Source organism: Triticum dicoccoides, chromosome 6B (genome assembly GCF_002162155.2).
Source record: "Triticum dicoccoides isolate Atlit2015 ecotype Zavitan chromosome 6B, WEW_v2.0, whole genome shotgun sequence".
NCBI classification, from domain to species: Eukaryota; Viridiplantae; Streptophyta; class Magnoliopsida; order Poales; family Poaceae; genus Triticum; species Triticum dicoccoides.
Window position 1 is genome coordinate 619,340,521 of NC_041391.1, and position 25,208 is coordinate 619,365,728.

At 46.1% G+C, this 25,208-nt stretch overlaps 2 protein-coding genes across 2 annotated transcripts; both read left to right on the top strand.

The window, feature by feature from the left end:
- The first annotated feature begins 311 nt into the window (after window positions 1-311).
- Window positions 312-1,352, top strand: LOC119321338. Its single transcript, XM_037595058.1, has 2 exons — window positions 312-665; window positions 918-1,352. The coding sequence occupies exons 1-2, from the start codon at window positions 312-314 to the stop codon at window positions 1,350-1,352; spliced, it is 789 nt and encodes a 262-aa protein (XP_037450955.1).
- A 4,820-nt stretch (window positions 1,353-6,172) lies between these two features.
- Window positions 6,173-7,793, top strand: LOC119323853 (protein SRG1-like). The gene is made up of 4 exons (XM_037597564.1): window positions 6,173-6,410; window positions 6,468-6,733; window positions 7,029-7,356; window positions 7,473-7,793. Exons 1-4 carry the CDS (start codon window positions 6,207-6,209, stop codon window positions 7,668-7,670), a joined length of 996 nt encoding a protein of 331 aa, XP_037453461.1. The 5' UTR covers window positions 6,173-6,206; the 3' UTR covers window positions 7,671-7,793.
- Window positions 7,794-25,208: the final 17,415 nt, after the last annotated feature.

Consider the following 25,208-nt stretch of genomic DNA (forward strand, 5'->3'; position numbering starts at 1 on the left):
AATACAAGAAACATTAGAAGACGTGGAGGGAGAATTGGACCAACCAGAATTCATCACATCTATCTCAACTTCGAATGAGTGGACAAATTTTTGGAATGAACTTGCTCAGGGCATGTATAATAGACATAGGGCTGCTAGGGCGCATTGAGGTATAAGTTGTTTCTATTTGTTCCCTTCTATATATATTTCCATCTTATTTACATTTGTTCCCTTTCAATTATATTTGCAACCTACAATTGCATGTTGTTTGCATTTGTTCTCTTTCATATATATTTGCTATCTCATTTGTACCCATTATTGCTTGTGCAGATATGGACCGTCTGGATAGCTCGAGCACGTCTCGTGGAAGAGGCAAGAATAAAAGGAATTGGTCTTCTGATGAGGACGACGAGCTTATTAAAGCTTTGTATGAGTTATCTTTGGACCCGAGGTGGAAAGCTGATGGTGCCTTCAAGGGTGGATACCTGGGGATATTGGAAAAGCATCTTGTTGAAAAGTGTCCAGGCCATGGTATCACTGCATCTCCGCACATTGAATCAAGAGTGAGGCACTTCAGGAAGAAATTTGGTGCCGTTGAAGTAATGCTATCCAAAAGTGGATTCACATGGGATGGAAGTCGAAAGATGATTCAGTGCGAGAAGGCACAATATGAAGCTCATTGTCAGGTAGATCACTTGAACCACTAAAACTGAATTCCTTAGTAATGCTTTGTGCTGAATTTCCTTGCTATTGTACCTTAGTTACCTGTTATTGTAGTGTTTTCTCTTCAGTATTTTCTGTATTTGGATCATCCCTTGCTGCCTTGTTAGTGCTACTATTCCTAAGATGTTCAAGGAGAAAGTAGTACCGTTTCTATCCCGTGTTATTGTCCTTGCTATTGAAAACCAACTTTCTTCTTTTGTAAAAAAAACATATAGATTCACAAGGAGGCTAAGGGATTGTATGGTGTAGCATTTCCATACTTTGAACAATTGGCTGCTATCTATGACAAAGACATTGCAACAGGAGAAAATGCGGAAGGCTTTGGAGAGGCAGTGGGAAACTTGGAGAAGGAAATTGCTATGGAGGAAGAAGAAAATGAGGAAGAGGACATGATCTCAATAGGAACAGCTCGACGGTCCATTGACACTTGCTCTATTGATACAACTAGTTCGAACAGGCAGAAAAAGGAGCGAAGGCCAAAGAGGGCGACGGGACCAAGCGATCCATTTGCAGCCATGCTTCAAGATGTTAATAGCCAGCTGAACAGCATGACACAATGTGGGTGCAATGGCAACATCATTTACAGTAGCAATGGCACAATAAGAAGCAGCAGAAGACCCTCAACAGAAATCAAGAGAAAATGCAATTAGTGAATTGTCTAGGCTTGCATTTACTGGGAGCGAGATCGTTGAAGCTGCAACAATATTCGCTAAAGCTCTAGAGCACATGAACATGATGCTTGTGCTTCCAGGCATTCTGAGGAGGGACTTCGTCCTGAAAATGATGTCCGGTATCCCTTTTTCTAAACTCTCTTTAATAATATGCACTATCTTGTGATGCAGTTTTTGTTTTTCCCGACTGTTGATTCGTGATCTAACTAGGTAGGTTGCTGAAATCAATGAAGTAACAAGGTGAAAATGTTCAAGAACTCATGTGTGACCACATTTTTCTAATATGTGATATCTAGACTGCCATATAAATCTGTATGATAGTTGATAAATTATGCTCCTGTTACATAACTAATTTATAACACATTTTGTTATTCTTGATTGAACTTATTTGTAAACCTTGGGGGTTGATAGCATCCTGACATTTATCACCATGAGTGGCTCAAGTGAACTAAAATTTCACTAGTACAGAGCGGCGTATATAAGCAAGAGTGGTTATTTGCAGTATATATAAGCCAAACTTGTAGTGACATAGTGATGTGGTGTTTTTGGTTGGTCATATATAAGTCAAACTTCTGCTGAAGTTTTTTTCCTTGTATCTAACTCCTGCTTATTGGCTCCTCATTGGTAGATGAAAGAAAAAAGCAAGGTTGATGGGAAAGAAGGTCCTTTTCCAATAATGGTGTGACATAACTGGTGTGTACAAAATCCACCTCATTTTACTATTGTTATATATTTGTCAAAAGTGTTGAAAAGCATGGAGTAGATCTCATCCTTTCCACCATATTTTAGTATATGTTCTTGCAGTATACACCATTGTAGTCTGTGTTAGCTAAGAGAGTGCTTTTCATTTCATTGGTCTTGCAGTATACATCATTTTCCTATTGTTATCTTTGTCAAAGTGTTGAAATGCATGGAGCAGATTCCCACCTTTTCCTTCGTCAAAGTGTTGATGAGAAAGAACAATCATGTTATAGTTGCTATTAATTTTATTATTATTGGTTGTTTCTTGTGTGTTTCTTTATCCTCATTTTAACTCGTGCTTATTGGCAGATGAGAAAATAAGCAAGGTTCATTAGAAAATGGGATCAGTGTTGTGGCGTGGAAGATGAAGATCCATGGAAAAGCTTCTTTGCAAGATTGTGAACTTGGCCTTTCTATTTATCCTATAATATAAAAACAGTTTTAGGGACTAATTTTGTAGTTTATTTCAAAGTGTTGTCGAATTCCGAGTCCGTATCATTTTCATTTTAAAAATGTGTAATATCGTTAAAGTGGAGCCAAATTCTGGTTAAAAGATGTCTTTGTATTGGATGAATGCAAAAATATTTCTAAATTGTGTGCTTGTCTGATGCATGTGAAAGCCCATGTTGTGTTCTGTATTGTGAAAGGTGCCTGTTATTGTGTCAAATCAAACACTATTTAGGTACATGTTTCCTTTACACTGTAGAACCAAACAAAATAGGGTTTGTCCAGTCTGGTGCTGTTACAGTCCGTAATCAGGTTCCATTTACGTTTACGTTATCACTGGACGAAACAAACACCTCCATAGAGCAACTCTAGCAGATCCCGCATCCCGCCGGCCCGCAAAACGCGTTTGCAGTTCGCGCAAAACAGCTTTTGCGGGTCGGCTTGGGCTGGCACAGATGCAGACCCCCAAACGGATCCGTAAAAAAGTATATTCGTGGAATATACTTTTTTACGGGTCGGCTTTGCGGGGTCTGCTCTTTGCGCTGCTGCATCCCGCATATTATCAGCCCGCGAATATCAAATACAACATAATTCAACAATCGAAAACAAACTGAATTATTCCAATCAAACATAATACAATAATCATCCGCATTACAAATAATTATTCAAATAATCGTAGCAAACTTAAATAGTGCAATACAATATTTGTCATGAATACAAATACAAATGAATACAAAAATAAGTCACTGTCCAGCCCTTTGCCAATGGTGCTCAATGAGATCTTTCTGAAGTTGAAAGTGGGTGTCTGTATTTTCAATCTCCTTGTATGTCTGAAGAAAAGCTCTAATGCGGTTTGGGTCTCTTGTTGGTTTGACACGGCTACCCACATTGTCGTAAAAGAATTCTAAGTTCAACCCTCTCTCATCTTTAAGAATCATATTGTGCAGGATAACACAGCATGTCATTATGTTCTTTAAGGTTTTCTTATCCCAAAAATGAGCAGGACCACGGACAATGGCAAACCTAGATTGCAAAACACCGAATGCTCTTTCAATGTCTTTTCGGGCTACCTCTTGCACCCTTGCAAATTCACATTGTTTTTTTGTTTTGAGTTCTTTGATGCTCTTGACAAATGTGCACCAAGGAGGGTATATACCATCTGCAAGATAGTACCTTTTTGTGTATTCGTGCCCATTGATACTGTAGTTGCAAGCAGGAGCATCACCACTAGCAAGCCTAGCAAATAAATGAGACCGTTGCAACACATTGATATCATTGAGAGTGCCCGGCATACCAAAAAAGCAATGCCAAATCCATAAATCCTCGGATGCTACGGCCTGTAGCGCAATTGTTGCATCATGAGACTTGCCACAATACATTCCTTGCCAAGCCTTGGTACAATTTTTCCAATTCCAATGCATACAATCAATGCTACCTAGCATGCCAGGCCAACCTCTCCTCTCATTTGATGCCATTAATTTCTTTGTGTCATCTTCATTGGGTGCCCGAAGATACTCAGGACCGAAGACACGAATGATCACTTTCGAAAATCTACGCACAGACTCAATTATGCTATCTTCACCAATGCGAAGATACTCATCGGCATAGTCAGCCGGAACGCCATATGCAATCACCCGCATAGCTGCGGAGATTTTTTGATATGCACTAAATCCCTTTAAGCGCGACATTTCTTCTTTGAGTAAAATACCGGCAATTTGACTCGCAAGCTTTAACAATTTTCACAGAGGGATCGGCGCATTCGGTACCTTCTCCGGAAGAGGTGCGGAGGATATGTAGGATTCTCCGCGAAATAGTCTTGCATCAACATCTTGTTCCCAAGATGGCGATTCCGACGAATGCACAAACGACCGACAGTCGATCCTCGTCTCCTCTTCCGGTGCTCGTCTTCATGCTCCTTCACGGCAAGCGCCATGACTAATGTTTGCTGCCGGAAGTTCGCAAGCATGCTCTCAACATCCGAGTCGTCCGAATCGGACGAATCGGATAGCAAGAACTTCTCGCACGGGGTCAACTCCATCTACACGCACACCGGCGCGTTAATCTACTACGCAGCTCGCAAAAATCACAAAAAAGGGACTAACCGGTGGCGGCTGATCCCAGGCGGCGACGAGGGGGTGCGCTCAACGGTGGTCGATCCCCGGCAGCGGCGGCGACGGGGGGCGGCTCTTCTCGCCGGATCCGGAGGGGCGGTGCAGCGGCTCGGTGAGAGAGGGTGTGGGGCGGCCCCGGGGCGCGATTCCGCCCGCAGATATATGGCCGGAATCGGCGGCGGCGGGTAGGCGGAAGCAAAGGGCGGGCGGCGGCGGAAGGAGGAGGAAAGCGCGCGGGCTGAAATGTCCCTCCCGCCAACTGCTTCTCTCTGATGCAGGGCACCGCAGTCGCGAGGGGGAAACCCGCGTTTTTCCGGGTTGGGGCGGAGAATTTGCCGCGCCCCCCAAAATTTTTTGCGGGCCGGGGCGGGATGCGGGGTCTGGTCGGGCAGGCTTTCCAGCCCGTACCCGCATTTTGGCGGTTATTTTGCGGGTCGGGGGCGGATGCGGGGTCTGCTAGAGTTGCTCTTAATGGAGGTGCGTTTGACTCTCCCCGCTGCCCTGCTGCCTCAAGGCACTACGATTTTGGCTCTGGAATTCCGGCACCACCACAAAACAGAGACATACAAGACATGTATGCAGCCGATTCAGTCAATGAATTCTTGACCTACTTGCTTGAAGAGAATCCAATTCATGAATTCTTTTCATACAATAAGAGTGACTACTTGAAGATTATTGAGTGGTAAACATTGACAGAACTTCAGACCATCTTAGGTTAGGCATTGCATTCTGAATTTGTGAATTTCAGCTGAAAAGGGCAAACAACAATCAGCATCCCCGCCACTGAATAAGCTCTGTTTGACAAACAAGCAACTTGTCAGGACTTCATCTGAAATAATGATGCCTGGACATCCTTCCTGCCTTTTCGAAACGAATACTACTATACTCTAGCTGTTACAGTGTATCTGTGTACGCTATACAATGTTTTTTTTCCGCAAAGCTATGCTATACAATGTATTCACCCCTATACAACAGCCGTTTTCACTTGGCCAAAAAAAATAAAGAGAGACTAACCGTAGATACTGCCACTGGGATTCCTTGAGGTGCCTGAAGGTGTGGATGGCACAATGAAACTGAATGGTCAAGTCTTAGCTTAGTCGCAACCCGACTGGACGATGATATGAGTTGTGACTGACAAATCAAAGAGGAGTGGCATGGAGTGAGTGAGCGCGTCATGCATGATCTCACGCAATGTAGGGAAGGCACTTTCCATTTTACCTTCTTCTTTTTTGCGACAATTTTTACCTTCAACTTCAGTAAGCAGGCAGTATTAGTAACCGGACACGTGGTACCCAAGAAGAGAACACAGCTCCTATCTTCAACTTAAGTAAGCACCAGTACTACTTTATTATCGAAAAAAAGTAAGCACTAGTAACCCAACACGTTGGTACCCAAGATTATAATTATATACTGCCGTCTTCCCTCTTCTCTCCTTCATCTTCCTCTCCAAGTTTAGCTCCCCTTACATATAGACCTCCATCCTTCGGGATACCACGGCAAGGTTGTCACAGTGACCAAGAACATAGCTCCCTCGATGGTGCGGACGACGGTGCAGGAGCTGGCGGCGGCCGTCGAGGAGCCGCCACGGCAGTACGTGGTGCACGAGCGAGACCAAGACCACCTGCTGGCCGCTGACGAGATGCCGGACCCCATCCCTCTCATCGACCTTAGCCGGCTCACGGCCGCCGACGAGGCCCACAAGCTCCGAGAGGCCCTACAAACCTGGGGCCTCTTCCTGGTTAGTACCTTAGTTTGTAGCTAAAACTATTCAACTTTTGCTGATGTTTTTATGCAGGTCACCAACCATGGAATCGAGGAGTCTCTTATGGATGCCATGATGAGCGCGTCGAGGGACTTCTTCCGGCAACCGTCTGAAGAAAAGCACAAATGCAGTAACTTGGTAGACGACGGCAAGCACTTGGAGGTGGAAGGCTATGGAAATGACAAAGTGGTTAGCCCCCAGGATCAGGGCCTCAGCTGGAACGACCGGCTGCATTTGAGAGTGGAGCCAGAAGACGAGAGGAATTTTGCCAAGTGGCCCACTCACCCACAATCTTTCAGGTTAATCACCTACTCCCTTACCTTCATTCAGTGTCGTTTCACATTTCTAGTACTCCCTACGTTCCAACATGAAAGGTGTACTTTTGTGAGCTTCTCTTGATGATGTAGAGTAGTTTTGTAGTTACTTGCGGTGTAGTTTTGTGAAATTTATTGATTAATTGCTTTCTTTAAAAGATATTTAGATCTTTTCGAACAAAAAAATGGATATTCGGAGTGAATTCATAGGAACTGAATAAGGAAATCAAAATGTTCAATTGACTATAAACTAATAATTCTGGAGTGTTTCTGTGTACAGAGATGTGTTACTTAAGTACGCATCAAGAACCAAGAGAATAAGAGACCTTATATTGCGATCAATAGCCAAGATCTTGGACCTTGATGAGGATTACTTCGTCAACCAAATATCAAACAAGGCTCGTGGGTTTGCTAGGTTCAACTACTACCCCCCATGTCCGAGACCTGACCTAGTTTTGGGCATGAGGCCTCACTCTGATGTTGGTCTCCTTACCATCCTTTCTGTCGACCACGACGTTGGTGGCTTGCAAGTTCAGAGAGATAGGAAATGGTACAATGTTCCAGCCAAGCCTTATACGTTGGTGATTAACTTAGCTGACTGCATGGAGGTATGAAGCTAAGCACTTGCTCTCTTGAATAATTTACAATCATCAGTGTACATAATATCCTATTTCATGAATCCTAATGATTCGCTGACTTGTATGCAAATATTTGACGCATGCAGATAATGTGCAACGGAATCTTCATGAGCCCAGTTCATAGGGTGGTGACGAATGCCACGAAGGAGAGACTTTCACTGGGCGTGTTCTATGTTGTGGATGGCGAAACGGTGCTGGAGCCGGCACCTGGTTTGCTGGATGACAAGCGACCACCAAGATATGGAAAATTCAAGGCCATGGATTTCGGTTTTTCTTTCGACTGAACATTTCCGTTAAGGAAAGAGATTCACCGAGACCCTGAAAGTACCAGTTCAATGTATTAACTAGTTGGCTTGTAATAGTGATTACCTACATATGGAGAATAATTAAAGAGGTGGTTTCTCTTCTGTGAGTGGGTTTTCTAACTATAATATAATGGCCTTTCTTAGCAGTGATCAGTCGAAGATTGAGTCATATACTACATTATATTTATATTGGGAAAGACAAAGCTTTTTCAAGACGCAGAAATTTTTATCACTCCTCCCTTCCCCCGCGCCGCTCCCTCCCCGGGCGACATGGGCGGCGACCCCCGCCCCCTCAGCCTCCGCCCCTCCCGCCTCCTTTCTCCGCCTCGCCGTCACCGGTGGCCTCCAGCAGGCAAAGCATGCGCGGAGCCGGCGGCGGCGGGGCGCTTTTCTGGCTGCTGCTCGCTCGCGGGAAGGGGATTCGGCGTGTGGGCGGCGGCTAGCCGGCGCTTGGCTCCGGGGTGGCGTCCTGACTCGCGGTGGAGGAGGTCTCCGGCGGGAGGCGCGGGATCCGGACGCGGAGTTGGGCGCGCTGTTGCGAGCGGCGGTCGCGGTCGTGGCGCCCGTGCGGGCCCGATCTGGATCCTCGCGAGATGAGACCCCCTGCTGCGCATCGTGGAGGGGCCCTTGCTGCGTTCTCCGGCTTGGTGTCGTGGTGGTGCCGTCTTGTGTTTCGGCTGACGGGCGGCGGATCTGGCAGCTCGTCCAGCGAGTTGGGATGGGGTGGCGGCCCCCCCTCCCTGCTCGGGATTCCTCTTTGGCTATGCAGCGTGCGGCGGCCGTGCGGTGGTGGCCTTCGGTTGCTGGGGCGGCGGCCCCAAATTTGGTGGTGCGGCGGCTACGGTCGGGGAGGTGGTGTGTGTCTGGTTGCGGTGGATCGAGGGATCCTGCGGCCAGAGTGAGGTTGGTCTCAGCAGGGGTGGGGGTTGGTAGGCAGTAGTCGGTGGTAGCTGGTGGTCGGCGCAACTCCAGGAGAAATCCTAGCTTCGGTCTCCATCGGAGCCGGTGACGGCGGCGCTCGCGAGTCCCGCGATCTTTCTTGGAAGCGTCATCGTGGAGGTGCTCTTGCTTCTCCCCACTGCTTTGGCTCCGGAGGGAAACATCAGATCCGCTGGATCGGGCGATTGAGGCGTCTTCGCGTCTTTCTCCTCCTTGGGGGCATCGTCTCGGAGCCGGCTACGACTGGGAGACCGGTGGATGGCGGCATCTTCGCCGCATTGTTTGCGGCATCTTCGCCATGTAGTTTGCTGAGGCGGCCTTTTCGGGGGCGCAGATTTCTGTTTGGCAACGATGATGGCGTCGAGAGGAACTTTGGTCATGGCTCGGGCTTCGGTAGCCGGATCTTCCCGGCGTGTCCGAGGTGCTCTTCCGGGCATGGTCGGCGCAAGTCCTGCATATTTCCCTTGTGATGATCGTCGTCAGAGTCGAAGCTGTCCGTTGTTCGTGCGTGTGGCCTTCTGTTCGCATGTGCTGTCATGGTTTCTGGTGCAGCTGTTTGCGGGTCGGCTTCGACGATGAAGGTCTACGGTGAAGTCGGAGTCGCCCGTTCGGAGGTAGCCGGTGATGACGATGACGCTTGCGACTGCTCGGCGGATGTCTTCCCTCTTTGTAGCTCTATGATCCCATGTCGGTGGCCAGGTTGGCCGGTGGTACCCATTTTATGTGGGTTGATTGTATCGGTTTTAGCCCATTTTCTGTTAATTAACTGGGCAATTCTCACTCCTTAATCAATGAAAATGGCAAGTCTTTTGCCTTATTTCAAAAAATATTTATATTCCAAACAAATAAATATACAACACTTGTTATAACAATTCTCTATATCTAAATAGCTAGCCCCCACTAACTGTTTCTCTCAACATGCAAGCATGCCATATCATCACACAACATGCATGAGAAAAGGCCCACCTCCACTACCATTTGTCTCTCAACATGCAAGCATGTCACCTTATCATGAAATATGCATGGAAAAAGACTCATCTCAACATGCAAACATACATGAGAATTTTCGTTCTATTAAGTTACTTATATTTAATAAACATTTTACAACTATATAGTAATCAAACCAAATAAATTATATGTATTTTCAGTTTTAGCTTTTTATATCATTACTTCAAATATTCATGTTACAAAATATTCTCGCAACAACGTGCAGGGTATCATCTAGTATGATGTACCATGTACCCCTCCGCTATGCAACCACTGCTATACATCAGATCATCTTTGCCTCCTGTCCACCCAAAGATGACCATGTTTTGCTCAAGGTTCTGAAGGCTGCTCCAGGGATGTAACCTTGCTAGGCCTATCTTAGTTCTTTGGTTTCCCTTCTCTTTCTTCTTCGTATTTCTGCCGCCGCCTAGCTGCCCGGGGGTTTTCGCCTAAGTCGCACAAGGGCGTCCGCTCCTTCTCCCGCCCTGTGGTCACCGTCGCCTGAGTCGCACGGGGGCGACTGCTCCTTCTCCCGCCCTATGGACGCTCATACTGACTCATACTAACACTTATGGGTCCGGAGCAGCTGTAATGGCACTTGTGGGTTCAAACATCTCATACAGACCGATTTTGGTCCGGAGCAGCCGTACTGACACTTATGGGTCTGAAGCAACCGTACTGGCACACGTGGGTCCAGATGACTCATACTAACTGTTGGGAAACGCGGTAATTTCAAAAAAAATCCTACGATCACGCGACATCTATCTAGGTGATGCATAGCAACGAGAGGGGAGAGTGTGTCCAGGTACCCTCGTAGACCGAAAGCGGAAGCGTTTCAATAACACGGTTGATGTAGTCGAACTTCTTCGCGATCCAACCGATCAAGTACCGAACGTACGGCACCTCCGCGTTTAGGACACGTTCAGCTCGATGACGTCCCTCGTACTCTTGATCCAGTTGAGGACGAGGGTGAGTTCCATCAGCACGACGGCTTGGCGACGGTGATGATGATGTTTACCGGGGCAGGGCTTCGCCTAAGCACTACGATGGTATGATCGAGGTGTGTAACTATGGAGGGGAGCACCACACACGGTTAAGAGAAACTTGTGTCTTTGGGGTGCCCCCTGCCCCCGTATATAAAGGAGGGAGGGAGAGAGGCCAACCCCTTAGGGGCGCGCCAAGTGCATGGAGTCCTACTAGGACTTCCAAGTCCTAGTAGGAATCCTTTCCCTTTTAGGAGTAGGAGAGAAGGAATGAGAGAGGGAGTAGGAAAGGGAAAGGGGGGTGCCGCCCCCTTCCCCAAGTCCAATTCGGACCCATGGGGGGGCGCTACCTCCCCTTGGCCTACCTCCTCTATTTCCCGTATGGCCCAACAAGGCCCATTACTTCTCCCGTGAATTCCGTAACTCTTCGGTACTCCGAAAAATACCCGAATCACTCGGAACCTTTCCGATGTCCGAATATAGCCTTCCAATATATCGATATTTACGTCTCGACCATTTTGAGACTCCTTGTCATGTACGTGATCTCATCCGGGACTCCGAACAAACTTCGGTCATCAAAACACATAACTCATAATACAAATCGTCATCGACCGTTAAGCGTGCGGACCCTATGGGTTCGAGAACTATGTAGACATGACCGACACATCTCCGGTCAATAACCAATAGTGGAACATGGATGCTCATATTGGCTCCTACATATTCTACAAAGATCTTTATCGGTCAAACCACATAACAACATACATTGTTCCCTTTGTCATCGGTATGTTACTTGCCCGAGATTCGATCGTCGGTATCATCATACCTAGTTCAATCTCGTTACCGGCAAGTCTCTTTACTCATTCTGTAATACTTCATCCTGCAACTAACTCATTAGTTACAATACTTGCAAGGATTATAGTGATGAGCATTACCGAGAGGGCCCAGGGATACCTCTCCAAAACACGGAGTGACAAATCCTAATCTCGATCTATGCCAACCCAACAAACACCTTCGGAGACACCTGTAGAGCATCTTTATAATCACCCAATTATGTTGTGACGTTTGATAGCACACAAGGTGTTCCTCCGGTATTCGGGAGTTGCATAATCTCATAGCCCGAGGAACATGTATAAGTCATGAAGAAAGCAGTAGCAGTGAAACTATAATGATCATAATGCTAAGCTAACGGATGGGTCTTGTCCATCACATCATTCTCCTAATGATATGATCCCGTTTATCAAATGACAACACATGTCTATGGTCAGGAAACATAACCATCTTTGATTAATGAGCTAGTCAAGTAGAGGCATACTAGGGACACTCTGTTTTGTATATGTATTCAAACATGTGCTAAGTTCCCAGTTAATGCAATTCTAGCATGAATAATAAACATTTATCATGATATAAGGAAATAAATAATAACTATATTATTGCCTCTAGGGCATATTTCCTTCAGTCTCCCACTTGCATTAGAGTCAATAATCTAGTTCATATCGCCATGTGATTTCACCAATAGTTCACATCGCCATGTGACCAACACCCAAAGGGTTTACTAGAGTCAATAATCTAGTTCACATCACTATGTGATTAACACCCAAAGAGTACTAAGGTGTGATCATGTTTTGCTTGTGAGAGAAGTATAGTCAACGGGCCTGCTAATTCAGAGCCGTATGTATTTTGCAAATATTCTATGTCTACAATGCTCTGCACGGAGCTACTCTAGCTAAATGTTCCCACTTTCAATATGTATCCAGATTGAGACTTAGAATCATCTGAATCGGTGTAAAAGCTTGCATCGACGTAACTCCTTACGACGACATCTTTATCACCCCCATAACTGAGAAACATTTCCTAAGTCCTCACTAAGGATAATTTTGACCGTTGCCCAGTGATCTACTTCTAGATTACTATTGTACCCCCTTGTCAAACTCATGACAAGGTACACAATAGGTCTGGTACACAGCATAGCATACTTTATAGAACCTATGACTGAAGCATAGAGAAGGACTTTCATTCTCTTTCTATCTTCTGCCATGGTCGGGCTTTGAGTCTTACTCAATTTTACACCTTGTTATACAAACAAGAACTCCTTCTTTGACTGGTCCATTTTGAACTCTTTCAAAAACTTGTCAAGGTATGTATTCATTGAAAAATCTTATTAAGCGTCTTGATCTACCTCTATAGATCTTGAAGCCCAATATATAAGCAACTTCACCGAGGTCTTTCTATGAAAAACTCCTTTCAAACTCTCCTTTATGCTTTCCAAAAAAATTCTACATCATTTCCGATCAATAATATGTCATTCACATATACTTATCAGAAAGGTTGTAGTGCTCCCACTCACTTTCTTGTAAATACAGGCTTCACCAAAAGTCTGTATAAACCATATGCTTTGATCACACTATCAAAGCGTCTATTCCAACTTCGAGAGGCTTGCACCAGTCCATAAATGGATCGCTGGAGCTTGCACACTTTGTTAGAACCCTTTGGATTGACAAAACCTTCTAGTTGCATCATATACAACTCCAGAAATCCATTCAGGAATGCAGTTTTGACATCCATTTGCCAAATTTCATAATCATAAAATGCGGTAATTGCTAACATTATTCGGACAGACTTAAGCATCCGCTATAGTTGGGAAAATCTCATTGTAGTCAACACCTTGAATTTGTCTAAAACCTTTTGCAACAGGTTGAGCTTTGTAGATAGTAACACTACCATCAGCGTCTATCTTCCTCTTGAAGATCCATTCATTTTCTATGGCTTGCCGATCATCGGGCAAGTCCACCAAAGTCCACACTTTGTTCTTATACATGGATCCCATCGCAGATTTCATGGCCTCAAGCCATTTTGTGGAATCTGGGCTCATTATCACTTCCTCATAGTTCGTTGGTTCATCATGGTCTAGTAACATGACTTCCAGAATAGGATTATCGTACCATTCTGGTGCGGACCGTACTCTGGTTGACCTACGAGGTTCGGTAGTAACTTGATCTGAAGTTTCATGATCATCATCATTAGCTTCCTCACTAATTCATGTAGGAATCACTCGAACTGATTTCTGTGATGAACTACTTTCCAATTCGGGAGAAGGTAAAATTACCTCATCAAGTTCTACTTTCCTCCCACTCACTTCTTTCGAGAGAAACTCCTTCTCTAGAAAGGATCCATTCTTAGCAATGAATATCTTGCCTTCGGATCTGTGATAGAAGGTGTACCCAACAGTTTCCTTTTGGGTATCCTATGAAGACGCACTTCTCTGATTAGGGTTCGAGCTTATTAGGTTGAAACTTTTTCACATAAGCGTCGGAGCCCCAAACTTTAAGAAACGACAACTTTGGTTTCTTACCAAACCATAGTTCATAAGGCGTCCTCTCAACGGATTTTGATGGTGCCCTATTTAAAGTGAATGTAATTGTTGAAAGGATCGATATAGTTGACTAGAGGGGGGGTGAATAGGCAACTAACAATTTTTAGCTTTTCTTTACCAACTTCAACTTTGCATCAAAGTAGGTTGTCTAGATATGCAACTAGGTGAGCAACCTATATGATGCGATAACAACAAGCACACAAGCAAGCAAGATATGCAACACAAGATAAGCTTGCACAAGTAAAGGTGAGAGATAACCAAAAATGGAACCAATGGAGACGAGGATGTGTTACCAAAGTTCCTTCCTTTTTAAGGGAAGTACGTCTCTGTTAGAGCAGTGTGGAGGCACAATGCTCCCCAAGAAGCCACTAGGGCCACCGTATTATCCTCATGCCCTCACACAATGCGAGATGCCGTGATTCCACTATTGGTGCCCTTGAAGGCGGCGACCGAACCTTTACAAACAAGGTTGGGGCAATCTCCACAACTTAATTGGAGGCTCCCAACGACACCACGAAGCTTCACCACAATGGACTATGGCTCCGCGGTGACCTCAACCGTCTAGGGTGCTCAAACACCCAAGAGTAACAAGATCAGCTAGGGATTAGTGGGGGAAATCAAATTTCTCTTGGTGAAAGTGTAGATCGGGGCCTTCTCAACCAATCTCGAGCAAATCAACAAGTTTGATTGGCTAGGGAGAGAGACCGGGCGAAAATGGAGCTTTTGGGGGAAGAGGTAAGTCAACTTTGGAGAAGAAGACCTCCTTTTATAGAGGGGGGAACAATCCAACCGTTACCCCCCAAAACAGCCCCGCAGAGGGCGGTACTACCGTTGGCCCCAGCGGTACTACCGCTCCCCCTCGCGGTACTGCCGTGCAGTCGGGGAGGGCGAACAGATGGGCAGAAAATGGACCCAGTGCGGTACTACCACGGAGGTAGGGCGGTACTATCGCTCACGAGCGGTACTATCGCTTCTACTGCCGCTGCTTAGTGCCGCACAATCCGACACAAGAGGCGACCCCCTCGAGTCAAGGCAGTAGGAGCCCGGTACCCAAGCGGTACTACAGATGAGGACCCCGAGGCGGTACTACCGCTGTAGAGCGGTACTGCCGCTTGTGGCTCTTGAGCGGTACTATCGCTGGGCACCGCAAGTACTACCGCTGGGACCCAAAAAATGCACATAGGAAGGAAATGAAAGCTCCACCGAAGCGGGAAGGTTCAGAGGGTGCGAAGAGGATGTGTACGTGCTGATTCCACCCTAGCCTTACCAAAGCAGATCCCCTCTTGATAGCACGGTGACTCCTATGAAACCAGTCGACCAAAACAGAAACGAAAGAGCTACACCGTCTTTGATAAAAACTCCGAGGGGAAGGAATCGTCTCGTGCCAAAGGATGAATCTATGAAATGCTCAAAGCACACGACTAGTCTGCAAACGTGTTGTCATCAATCACCAAAACTACATCGAGAGAGATATGCCTTAACAATCTCCCCCTTTTTGGTGGATTGATGACAACCAGGGATTTGCACAAGGATAGTACAAGAATGTAAAGATACTTAGAACTACAAAATATAGACGGGCTCCCCCTGAATGTGTGCACCTAAATAGTGGTGCCTTTGGAATGCAAGGCACACACATTAGGATCAACACTCCCCCTGTATTTTATAGTACAACAACATAAGCAACAAGTAAACATGGCTTAAAAGCATAAGGGTACGTGTGAGCAAGGTATATAATCGGATAAGCATGCAACTCACAAATTACCAAAGTACTTGATGGAGATAGATAATAAAGGATAAGGTAGCATATGTCTCACACCATATGAACTCGAACTACGTCTCACAAGCACAAAACCAAACAAAGCAAACGATGAGAGAAAAGACACAACTCGGCAACGACACAACAAACCACAAAGACACAACCCGGCAACGACACAACTCCCTAGACTCTCTCCCCTTTTGCATAGAGACACCAAAAAGGCAAAGAGCGTTGCTACGGCTCCAGGTGATAGCAAACTGAGGATCTCGAGCATCACATCCCAATGGGATCGTCTGCACCGCCGTCATTGGTAGGAAACTGCTCGGTGCCTGAATCGGTCCACGGGCAGTGCTGCTGAACCCACTCCTCCTCATCAGTGATCCTTCCCTCAGATCCGCTATTAACAGTTGCACCCGACTGACGCATGAGCTCCTTGTGACGGCTGCGGGCCTTCTTCTCAGAGACATTAGACATGTACTGGCCATGAGACTCCATGCAGAAAAGTTTCTTCATCTTGCGCTTAATCTTCTTTGCCCAAGAGGGCTCCACTCCGGAGGGTTCATAGTCCTCATCATCATCGGCCTCAGCCTCGCCCTCGGTCTCCATGTCAGCAGCAGTAGATGGACATCCAGACTTAGGAGCCGGGGTGCCCCAGTTGTCCTTCTTCCTCAGATGCTTGATCTCATGAGAAACCAACTCTCCAGTTTCCAGCATAACCCTAGGATAGACATGTGCCCAGGCCTTCTCAATGAGCAACATGAGAAACGGGCCATATATCGGGCACTTGCGCTCAGAAACGGCAGAGAGAAGTTCAGAACACATGACATGGGAAATGTACAGGGACTCGCCAGTGTTTGCTTCCTTCTCATGCTGGCAGAAGAGAAGCATGTCCACGAGATAGGAGTGGACCATATCCAGATTCCCGATACGAGGGAAGAGAGCCTCTCGAAAAATGCGATGAAGGATGTCTAGAAAGGCAGGCAACTCATAGGTCTCCTTCTCATTCACGGGGTGAATCTTCACAGTACAATAGGGCCAGAGGGCTTGCTTGTGAGTGGAGGTTGCATTGCGGTGAGGGCGGAAGCCGACTGGAGTCTCAAGCCCGTGATCTTCCACCCCAAGTAACTCCATGAAGGCTTTCCACTTGACACAAAGCAACTTGCCATTTTTCATCCAGGTCAGAGTCCTTTCTTCATCAGTTCCAAGATGGATAGTGGCAAAGAAATGAGCCACCAAATCTGCATCAAAGTCCTTGTTGAACTGCATGATTCTGAGAATGTTCAGCTGAGAGCACATCTGAAGGGCTTCGCCAAAGTACTCAGGATCCTTTTCCATAGCATCCGTGTCGATGGAATGCACATCAACATAGAGATTCTTCTTAGCCTTGATCACATCAAAGTAGATGGCAAACTGAAAGCGGTTCCAGAACGGGCGGTTGACCAAAGTGGGTTCTTGGTCTTCCGCATAGGGGTTGCGGCGACGCCTTTCCCGGAATTCCTTGGTAGTCATCTCAGTCACAGTCTTGCCCCTCGGCTTTGGCTTGTTGGCAGGCTTCTTCTTGAGTTGAGGCGGAGGTTGAGCACTTGAGGAAGCACCCGTTGTCAAAGAGGTGCGGTAGCGCTTTGACGTTGAACGTCCGGGGTTGACACGGCGAACTTACTGCTCAGGATGTTCATCACCTGGAACCAAACACACGAGCAGAAGGAACAACACGGAAGAAAGAGCATAATCCTCCAAACAAAACAACATGGATCAAACAGTGGTAGGACAATGATGGAATTGGGCATCCAGCAGTAGTACCGCGACCCAACCGCGGCAATACCGCTCGAGCGGTAGTACCGCGCAAGATGAGCGGTAGTACCTCTCTAGACGGGGAACGGCAGTTCCCTACTGCCGTGGACAGATCCGGCACTACCGGTGATGCCAAATTCAAAAATAGTCCTACCAAACATCAATCCAAAAGGTCTAGATGCCATCTCCATCCTACTCAAGCCTCGACTTAGCCAAAAATCGAGAAAAGCAATGCCTATTGCCCCTAACAACTACTCCCTCCGTAAACTAATATAAGAGCGTTTAGATCACTACTTTAGTGATCTAAACGCTCTTATATTAGTTTACAGAGGGAGTAGATGTGAGATTCTGGTCAAAAAAAACAACTAGATGTGAGATCTAGGCAAAGAGAGAATGGGAATGGGGGCAATACCGGCATCCATGGCAAGAGGACGCGGTGAGGATAGATTCCACCGAAGGAACTGGAGAGGAACGACATTAAGACGGCGGCCTGTGCAAGCCCTCCTGCGGTGAGACATCGCTGGAGTGATGAATAAGACGAGCGAGTGGAGCGAATGGGTATGGGGGAGAAAAGCAACTCCCCCTGCCCCAACATAACCCCCCATCGCCCGCCCCATAGCGGTGTTGACGCTTGGGGTGGGTGGTAGTACCGCTTGATGATCATCAGCGGTAGTACCGCGCACCCAGCGGTAGTACCGCTCAGCCGCAAAAAGACTGGCCCAAAAGGCTAAGCTCAGGAAAAGAAAATGACTGGAAACGAGAGCAAACACACACGCAAAAACCAACACAAAGAGGATGAGAAACACACTCCTCTCCAAGAGAGGGCGGTGGCTGAGGCCACCTATGTTTGAGTCCGGAGGTATGGCGCCGCGAAGATTTTAACCTTGGGCCCATGACCAACACTCATCTTTGAAGCACAAGTACCATAAAAAATGGCTAATGTGAAAGAGTTTGATTAATTTATGCATAATGGGGGAGGGAAAGTTCATTGAGAGAACAACACTCCCCCTATGTCCATGCCTACACCTAGACAAGAAAGCATGATGAGTATGGTGGGGTGTGCAAGGGTTCAAGCCACATTGCTCGAATCAATGATATTTAGCTCATGCCTTAACTCACGAAATCTTGCTTCATCCAAGGGCTTCAAGAAAATATCTGCAAGGTTATCATGAGTGTTGACATACTTGAGCTTGATCTCCCTTCGCCTAATGTGATCCCGGATGAAGTGATATCGAATCTCAATATGCTTTGTCTTGAAGTGTTGCAGCGGGTTAAGAGCGATCTTGATGGCACTTTCATTGTCACACCAAAGAGGCACTTCGTCACAAGTGACACCGTAATCCTTCAAAGTTTGCCTCATCCATAGGAGTTGAGCACAATAACTACCGGCAGCCACATACTCTGCTTTGGTGGACGAGATAGATACACAAATTTGCTTCTTAGAAGACCAACTCACTAGAGAGCAACCAAGTAATTGGCACCCTCCGGAGGTGGACTTCCTATCCACTTTGTCTCCCGCCCAATCTGAATCTGTATATCCCAAAAGATCAAAGTTGGCTCCTCTTGGGTACCATAAGCCAAAGTTTGGGGTATGAGCCAAATATCGAAAGATTCTCTTGACCGCCACAAAGTGTCTTTCCTTAGGTGCGGCTTGAAACCGTGCACAAATTCCCACACTCAACATGATATCCGGTCTAGATGCACAAAGGTAAAGCAGGGATCCAATCATGGAGCGATATGCCTTTTTGATCCACCGCTTTACCATTGGGATCAATGTCAAGTTGGCATTTGACGGGCATTGGAGTGGAGGCCGGCTTGACATCACTTAGCTTGAATCTCTTGAGCATGTCTTGAGTGTATTTGTCTTGGTTGATGAAGATTCCTTCTCTTCTTTTCTTGATTTCAAACCCGAGAAAGAACTTCAACTCTCCCATCATAGACATCTTGAACTCTGAGGTCATGAGAGCGGCAAATTCTTCATTGAAGGCTTTGTTAGGGGAACCAAAAATAATATCATCAACATATGGTTGGCACACAAACAACTCCCCTTTGACCTTCTTAGTAAAAAGAGTGGGGTCGACTTTCCCGATTTCAAACCCACGATCTTGTAACAAGTCCGTAAGATGCTCATACCACACACATGGGGCTTGTTTAAGGCCATAGAGCGCCTTGTGGAGCTGGTTCACATGATCAGGGAAATAGGGATCTTCGAACCCGGGGGGTTGTTTGACATACACCAACTCATTAATGGGACCATTAAGAAAAGCCATCTTCACATCCATTTGTTGCAACGTGAAATTATGATGAGAAGCATAAGCAATCAACAAACGAATAGATTCAAGGCAAGCAACGGGAGCAAAGGTTTCACCGTAGTCGATACCCTCGACTTGGGAGTAGCCTTGTGCCACCAAACGAGCCTTGTTGCGAACAATGATCCCATGAGCATCTTGCTTGTTCTTGAATATCCACTTGGTTCCAATGACATTATGATTCCCGGTTGGCCTTGGCACTAATTTCCACACTTGGTTACGCTTGAAGTTGTTGAGTTCTTCATGCATGGCATTGAGCCAATCCGGGTCCTCGAGCGCCTCATAAACCTTTTGGGGTTTGACACAAGAAACAAACACATGATGTTCACAATAGTTTGCTAATTGTCTACGAGTGCTTACCCCCTTTCTTACGCTTCCAACCACATTCTCCATGAGATAACCTTTGGTAGTGAGCTTGGAAGCAATCTTCGCGGCACGATGCTCTAATTCCTCCTCGGATGTGAAAAGAGGAGGGGTAACTTGATCATCTTGAGCGTCGTCTTGAGCTTGTTCTTGATCTTGAGTTTGCTCTTGATCTTGAACTTGCTCGAAGGGGAGAACTTGAGCTTGGGCATCATTTGGTGGTTCACCACCATCTTGAGGTTGATCTTTCCCTTGATATTGTTCATGAGGTTGAGGGCCTTCACTTTGTTCTTCAGAAGCGTGTGGGTCTTGGGTTGGTGATGGCTCCACTTGAGTGGAGCATTGTCATTCTCCTTCGGCCACAAGGGGTTCCTCAATGGGTAGGATATGACCAACACCCATTCTTCTTATGGCTTGGGGAGGAATTTCATCACCTACACCACAAGTACCACTTTGCTCCACTTGGGAGCCATTATTCTCGTCAAACTCCACATTACACGTCTCCTCAATGAGTCCGGTGGACTTGTTGAGGACACAGTAAGCATGAGAGTTTGTAGCATAACCAACAAATATGCCCTCATGATCTCTAGCCTCAAATTTAGAAAAACGAACACCTTTCTTGAGAATGAAACACTTACACCCGAACACCCGGAAGTACATGAGGTTGGGCTTGTTACCAGTGAGTATTTCATAAGGAGTCTTGTGCAAGCCTTTGCGGAGATAGAGCCGATTGGATGCATGACATGCGGTGTTGATGGCTTCGGCCCAAAAGTTGTAAGGAGACTTGAACTCCGCCATCATGGTCCTTGCCGCATCCATCAACGTCCGGTTCTTCCTCTCCGCGACACCATTTTGTTAAGGGGTATATGGTGCAGAATATTGATGCTTGATCCCCTCATCACTAAGAAACTCATCCAAGGTGTAGTTCTTGAACTCGGTGCCGTTGTCACTCCTTATTGTCAAGATCTTTGCATCATGTTGACGTTGAGCTTCATTTGCAAAGTCGATGACGGTTTGTTGAGTCTCACTCTTCCTCTTGAAGAAATATACCCAAGTGTATCTTGAATAATCATCCACAATCACCAAGCAATACTTTCTACCTCCAAGACTATCAAAGGATGGAGGCCCAAAGAGATCCATGTGAAGGAGCTCCAAGGGTCTCTTTGAGTAGATGATAGTCGTGGGAGGGTGAGCCTTCTCATATAGCTTTCCTTCGATACAAGCACTGCAAGCACGATCTTTGGCAAAACTAACATTTGTTAGTCCACGGACATGGTCCCCCTTGAGAAGACTTTGCAAAGATCTCATATTGACGTGGGCTAAACAGCGATGCCAAAGCCATCCCACATCAACTTTAGCCATTAGGCATGTCGCGGTCTTAGTGGGTCGCTCTGAAAAGTTAATCACATAAAGACCGTTCTCGACATGCCCAACAAAGGCTACTTTAACAGTCTTGCTACACAAGAGGGCCATGGTATCAATATCAAAGAAAGTGGCAAACCCATGAGTGCAAGTTGACAAATGGAAAGTAGATTGTAAGCAAGGGACTCAACAAGCATGACTTTCTCGATCGTTAGATCATGAGAAATGACAACCTTGCCAAGACCCAATACCTTCTAAGACGAGGCATCACCCAACTCGACATTGGTGGGCATAGAAGGGATCTTGTGCACGTCCACCACCAAGTCCTTGCTTCCGGTCATATGATTTGTTGCTCCATTATCGAGCAACCATGGTCCCCCACCGGAAGCAAACACCTACAAGAGATCAATGCTTGGTTTTAGGTACCCACTTTGTAATGGGTCCTTTGATGTTAGTAACAAGGGTCTTAAGAACCCAAATAGACCAATCAATGTACTCATAAGGAGAACCAACAAATTTAGCATAAACATGTCCATCACTAGCATGGCACAACACATAAGAAGGGTTAAAGTCGTCGGCTTTGTTGGAAGGGGTGGCATTGCCCTTTTTGACATCACCACCCTTAACATTGTCCTTCTTCTCCTTATGAGCACCCTCTTCCTCCTTCACAAAAGTTTGCTTGAGAGGGGGAGGTCGTTTGGTCTTGCCGTTCTTCTTCTTGTTCTTGGACTTGGGTGCGAACCCAACTCCCTCCTTGGCCACAACTTCCTTTTGATTGCTCAAAAGGTCACTGAGGTTCTTCTCACCTTCTATGCACGTCACAAGGCCTTTGTCAAGTTGCTCCTTCAACTTGGCATTCTCCTCCACAAGATGCACATGCTCACAACACGGGTTAGTGGCATTTGCATTGTCAATTAATACCATATGAGGAAAGGTGGCTTTTCCTTGGTTAGCTTCACTTGGAGTTGATCATGAGACTCCTTGAGGCTAGCATGATCACCCTTCAAGACCTTGTGGGCCTTGTCAAGTATATCAAACTCCTCCTTGAGTCTAGCATGGTCAACACCAAGTTTAGCCTTCTCGGAATTTAGCACACGAGATACAACAAGAGCATGATCAAGATATTTCTTTAATTTAGCATGGTCATTGTTGTGTGACTCCTCAAGAACCAAACGATGGCCACGCTCTTCCTCGAGAACATTAGAGAGATCTTATATCTCATCGACATAGTCACGACTATGACCTTCCATCTTAGAGATGGTTTCTTCATGAGCCTCGATCATGTCATTGGCTTCACCAAGTTGTTACAAGAGAGCAACGAAGTGCTTCTTGGATTTGCCCTGGAGCTTACTCATAAAAGACTTGAATTCATTCACTTCCTCATTAGACCCCTCACTTTCATCAATGCCATCCGTCAAGGTGGGATTAGTAATGATGGTGGTCTTGATGTTGGGGGTTACCCTGTTGGTGGCTTTAGCCATGAGACACTTGGCGGTGATGTTCTCATTGGGTGAGTCAAAGAGGGATACCCGTGGAGTTATGGCAATGGCAACGGAGGCCACAGCCATGGCTTCACTATCTTCATCATCATCGTCATCCTCATGGTATTCTTCTTGAACCACCAACCCTCGAGTAGGAGTCTTTTTGGTGAAGTTGTTCTTGTTGGGGAAGACTTGGCTTTGTCTTTTCGGATGAGCTTGCTACCATTGTCTTCCCGCTTCTCATAAGGGCAATCCACAACAAAGTGGCTCACATTGCCACAATTGTAACATGTTCTCACATGTTGCTTGCCCTTGAACCCACTTGAGTTGTTCTTGTTGAAGTTGGGCCTTGAGTTCTTCTTGCTCCAAAATTGTCTTGAAGCAAGAGCCATGTGCTCATGATAATCATATTTTGCATCTTCGGGGTTGCTCTCCTCATCTTCCTCTTCTTACTCTTATTCCACAATAACCTTGGCCTTGAAGGCAAGGTTGGGCTTCTTTGCTCTTTGAGAATGCAACGCTGCGTTGTCGGTGGTCTTGTCCAAGATCCTCATTGCCACAAACTCATCCAACACTTCATTTGAGGACAAGGAGTGGAAGTCCGGTCTTTGGCGGATGACGGAGGACATGGCCTTGTGATAAGGCATCATTGCTTTGAGGAACTTGCACTTGATCCAATTGTCATACGTGTCCTTTCTCCCATGATCTCGGAGTGAGACCGCGAGTTTGGTTACTCTCCGAAAGAGCTCACGAGGTTCTTCATCTTCTTTCATTGCAAAATCATCGGCTTCATCTTGCACCACTTCATAGTTGGAGCGTTGAATGCTTGCGCTTACCCTGTAGAGAGAAACAACACAATGTCATGCATCTTTGGCCATGGCGAAGGGTCGAAGATGAGGGCGATCTTCGGGTGGAATTGCATCTTGGATGATGAAGAGAGCATTCTCATTGAATTGATTATCCACGGCTTCTCTAGGGGTGAAGTTGCTTCAGTCATGTGGATAGAAACCTTATTCAATGATTCTCCAAAGATTAGTATTCACATGATTTAAATGACGCTTGAAGCGATAAACCCACGAATCAAAGTCCTCATTTTTCACAATCTTAGGAGGAGGGCCGGCATGATTTAAATGAGTAGAGGGAATCGGTCCTCCATAAATTGGAGGTTCCACATGGGCAAAGATGCCGGTGCCATTTCTACCACTAGTAGAAGGACCCTTTTCACTATTAGCTTCCCCCTTGTTGGAGTTAGCATCTTGTCACCTTGTTAGTGGGATCACCCACTTTCATCGGCGAGGTAGATAGTTTAAGTCCTTCTAAGAATTTATTAAACATGCTTTCAACCTCGGTTGTCATGGAGGTTTTCAATGTGTCCAAAGCCACATTGAATTCCTCACGAGAAACCGCGATTCCCCCATCGACCATAGACGAGCTCGGATTCACACCGGAGTGCTCCTCTCCACCGTCTATGGTGTCAACCATACTCTTCAGACGGCAAAGTCCTTAATAAAGAGACGAGGCTCTGATACCAATTAAACGGATCAATATAGTTGACTAGAGGGGGGGTGAATAGGTAACTAACAATTTTTAGCTTTTCTTTACCAATTTCAACTTTGCATCAAAGTAGGTTGTCTAGATATGCAACTAGGTGAGCAACCTATATGATGCGATAACAACAAGCACACAAGCAAGCAAGAGATGCAACACAATATAAGCTTGCACAAGTAAAGGTGAGAGATAACCAAAAGTGGAACCGATGGAGACAAGGATGTGTTATCGAAGTTCCTTCCTTTTTAAGGGAAGTACGTCTCCGTTAGAGCGGTGTGGAGGCACAAAGCTCCCCAAGAAGCAACTAGGGCCATCGTATTCTCCTCGCGCCCTCACACAATGCGAGATGTCGTGATTCCACTATTGGTGCCCTTGAAGGCGGCGACCGAACCTTTACAAACAAGGTTGGGTCAATCTCCACAACTTAATTGGAGGCTCCCAACGACACCACGAAGCTTCACCAAAATGGACTATGGCTCCGCGGTGACCTCAATTGTCTAGGGTGCTCAAACACCCAAGAGTAACAAGATCCGCTAAGGATTTGTGGGGGAAATCAAATTTCTCTTGGTGGAAGTGTAGATCGGGGCCTTCTCAACCAATCCCGAGCAAATCAACTAGTTTGATTAGC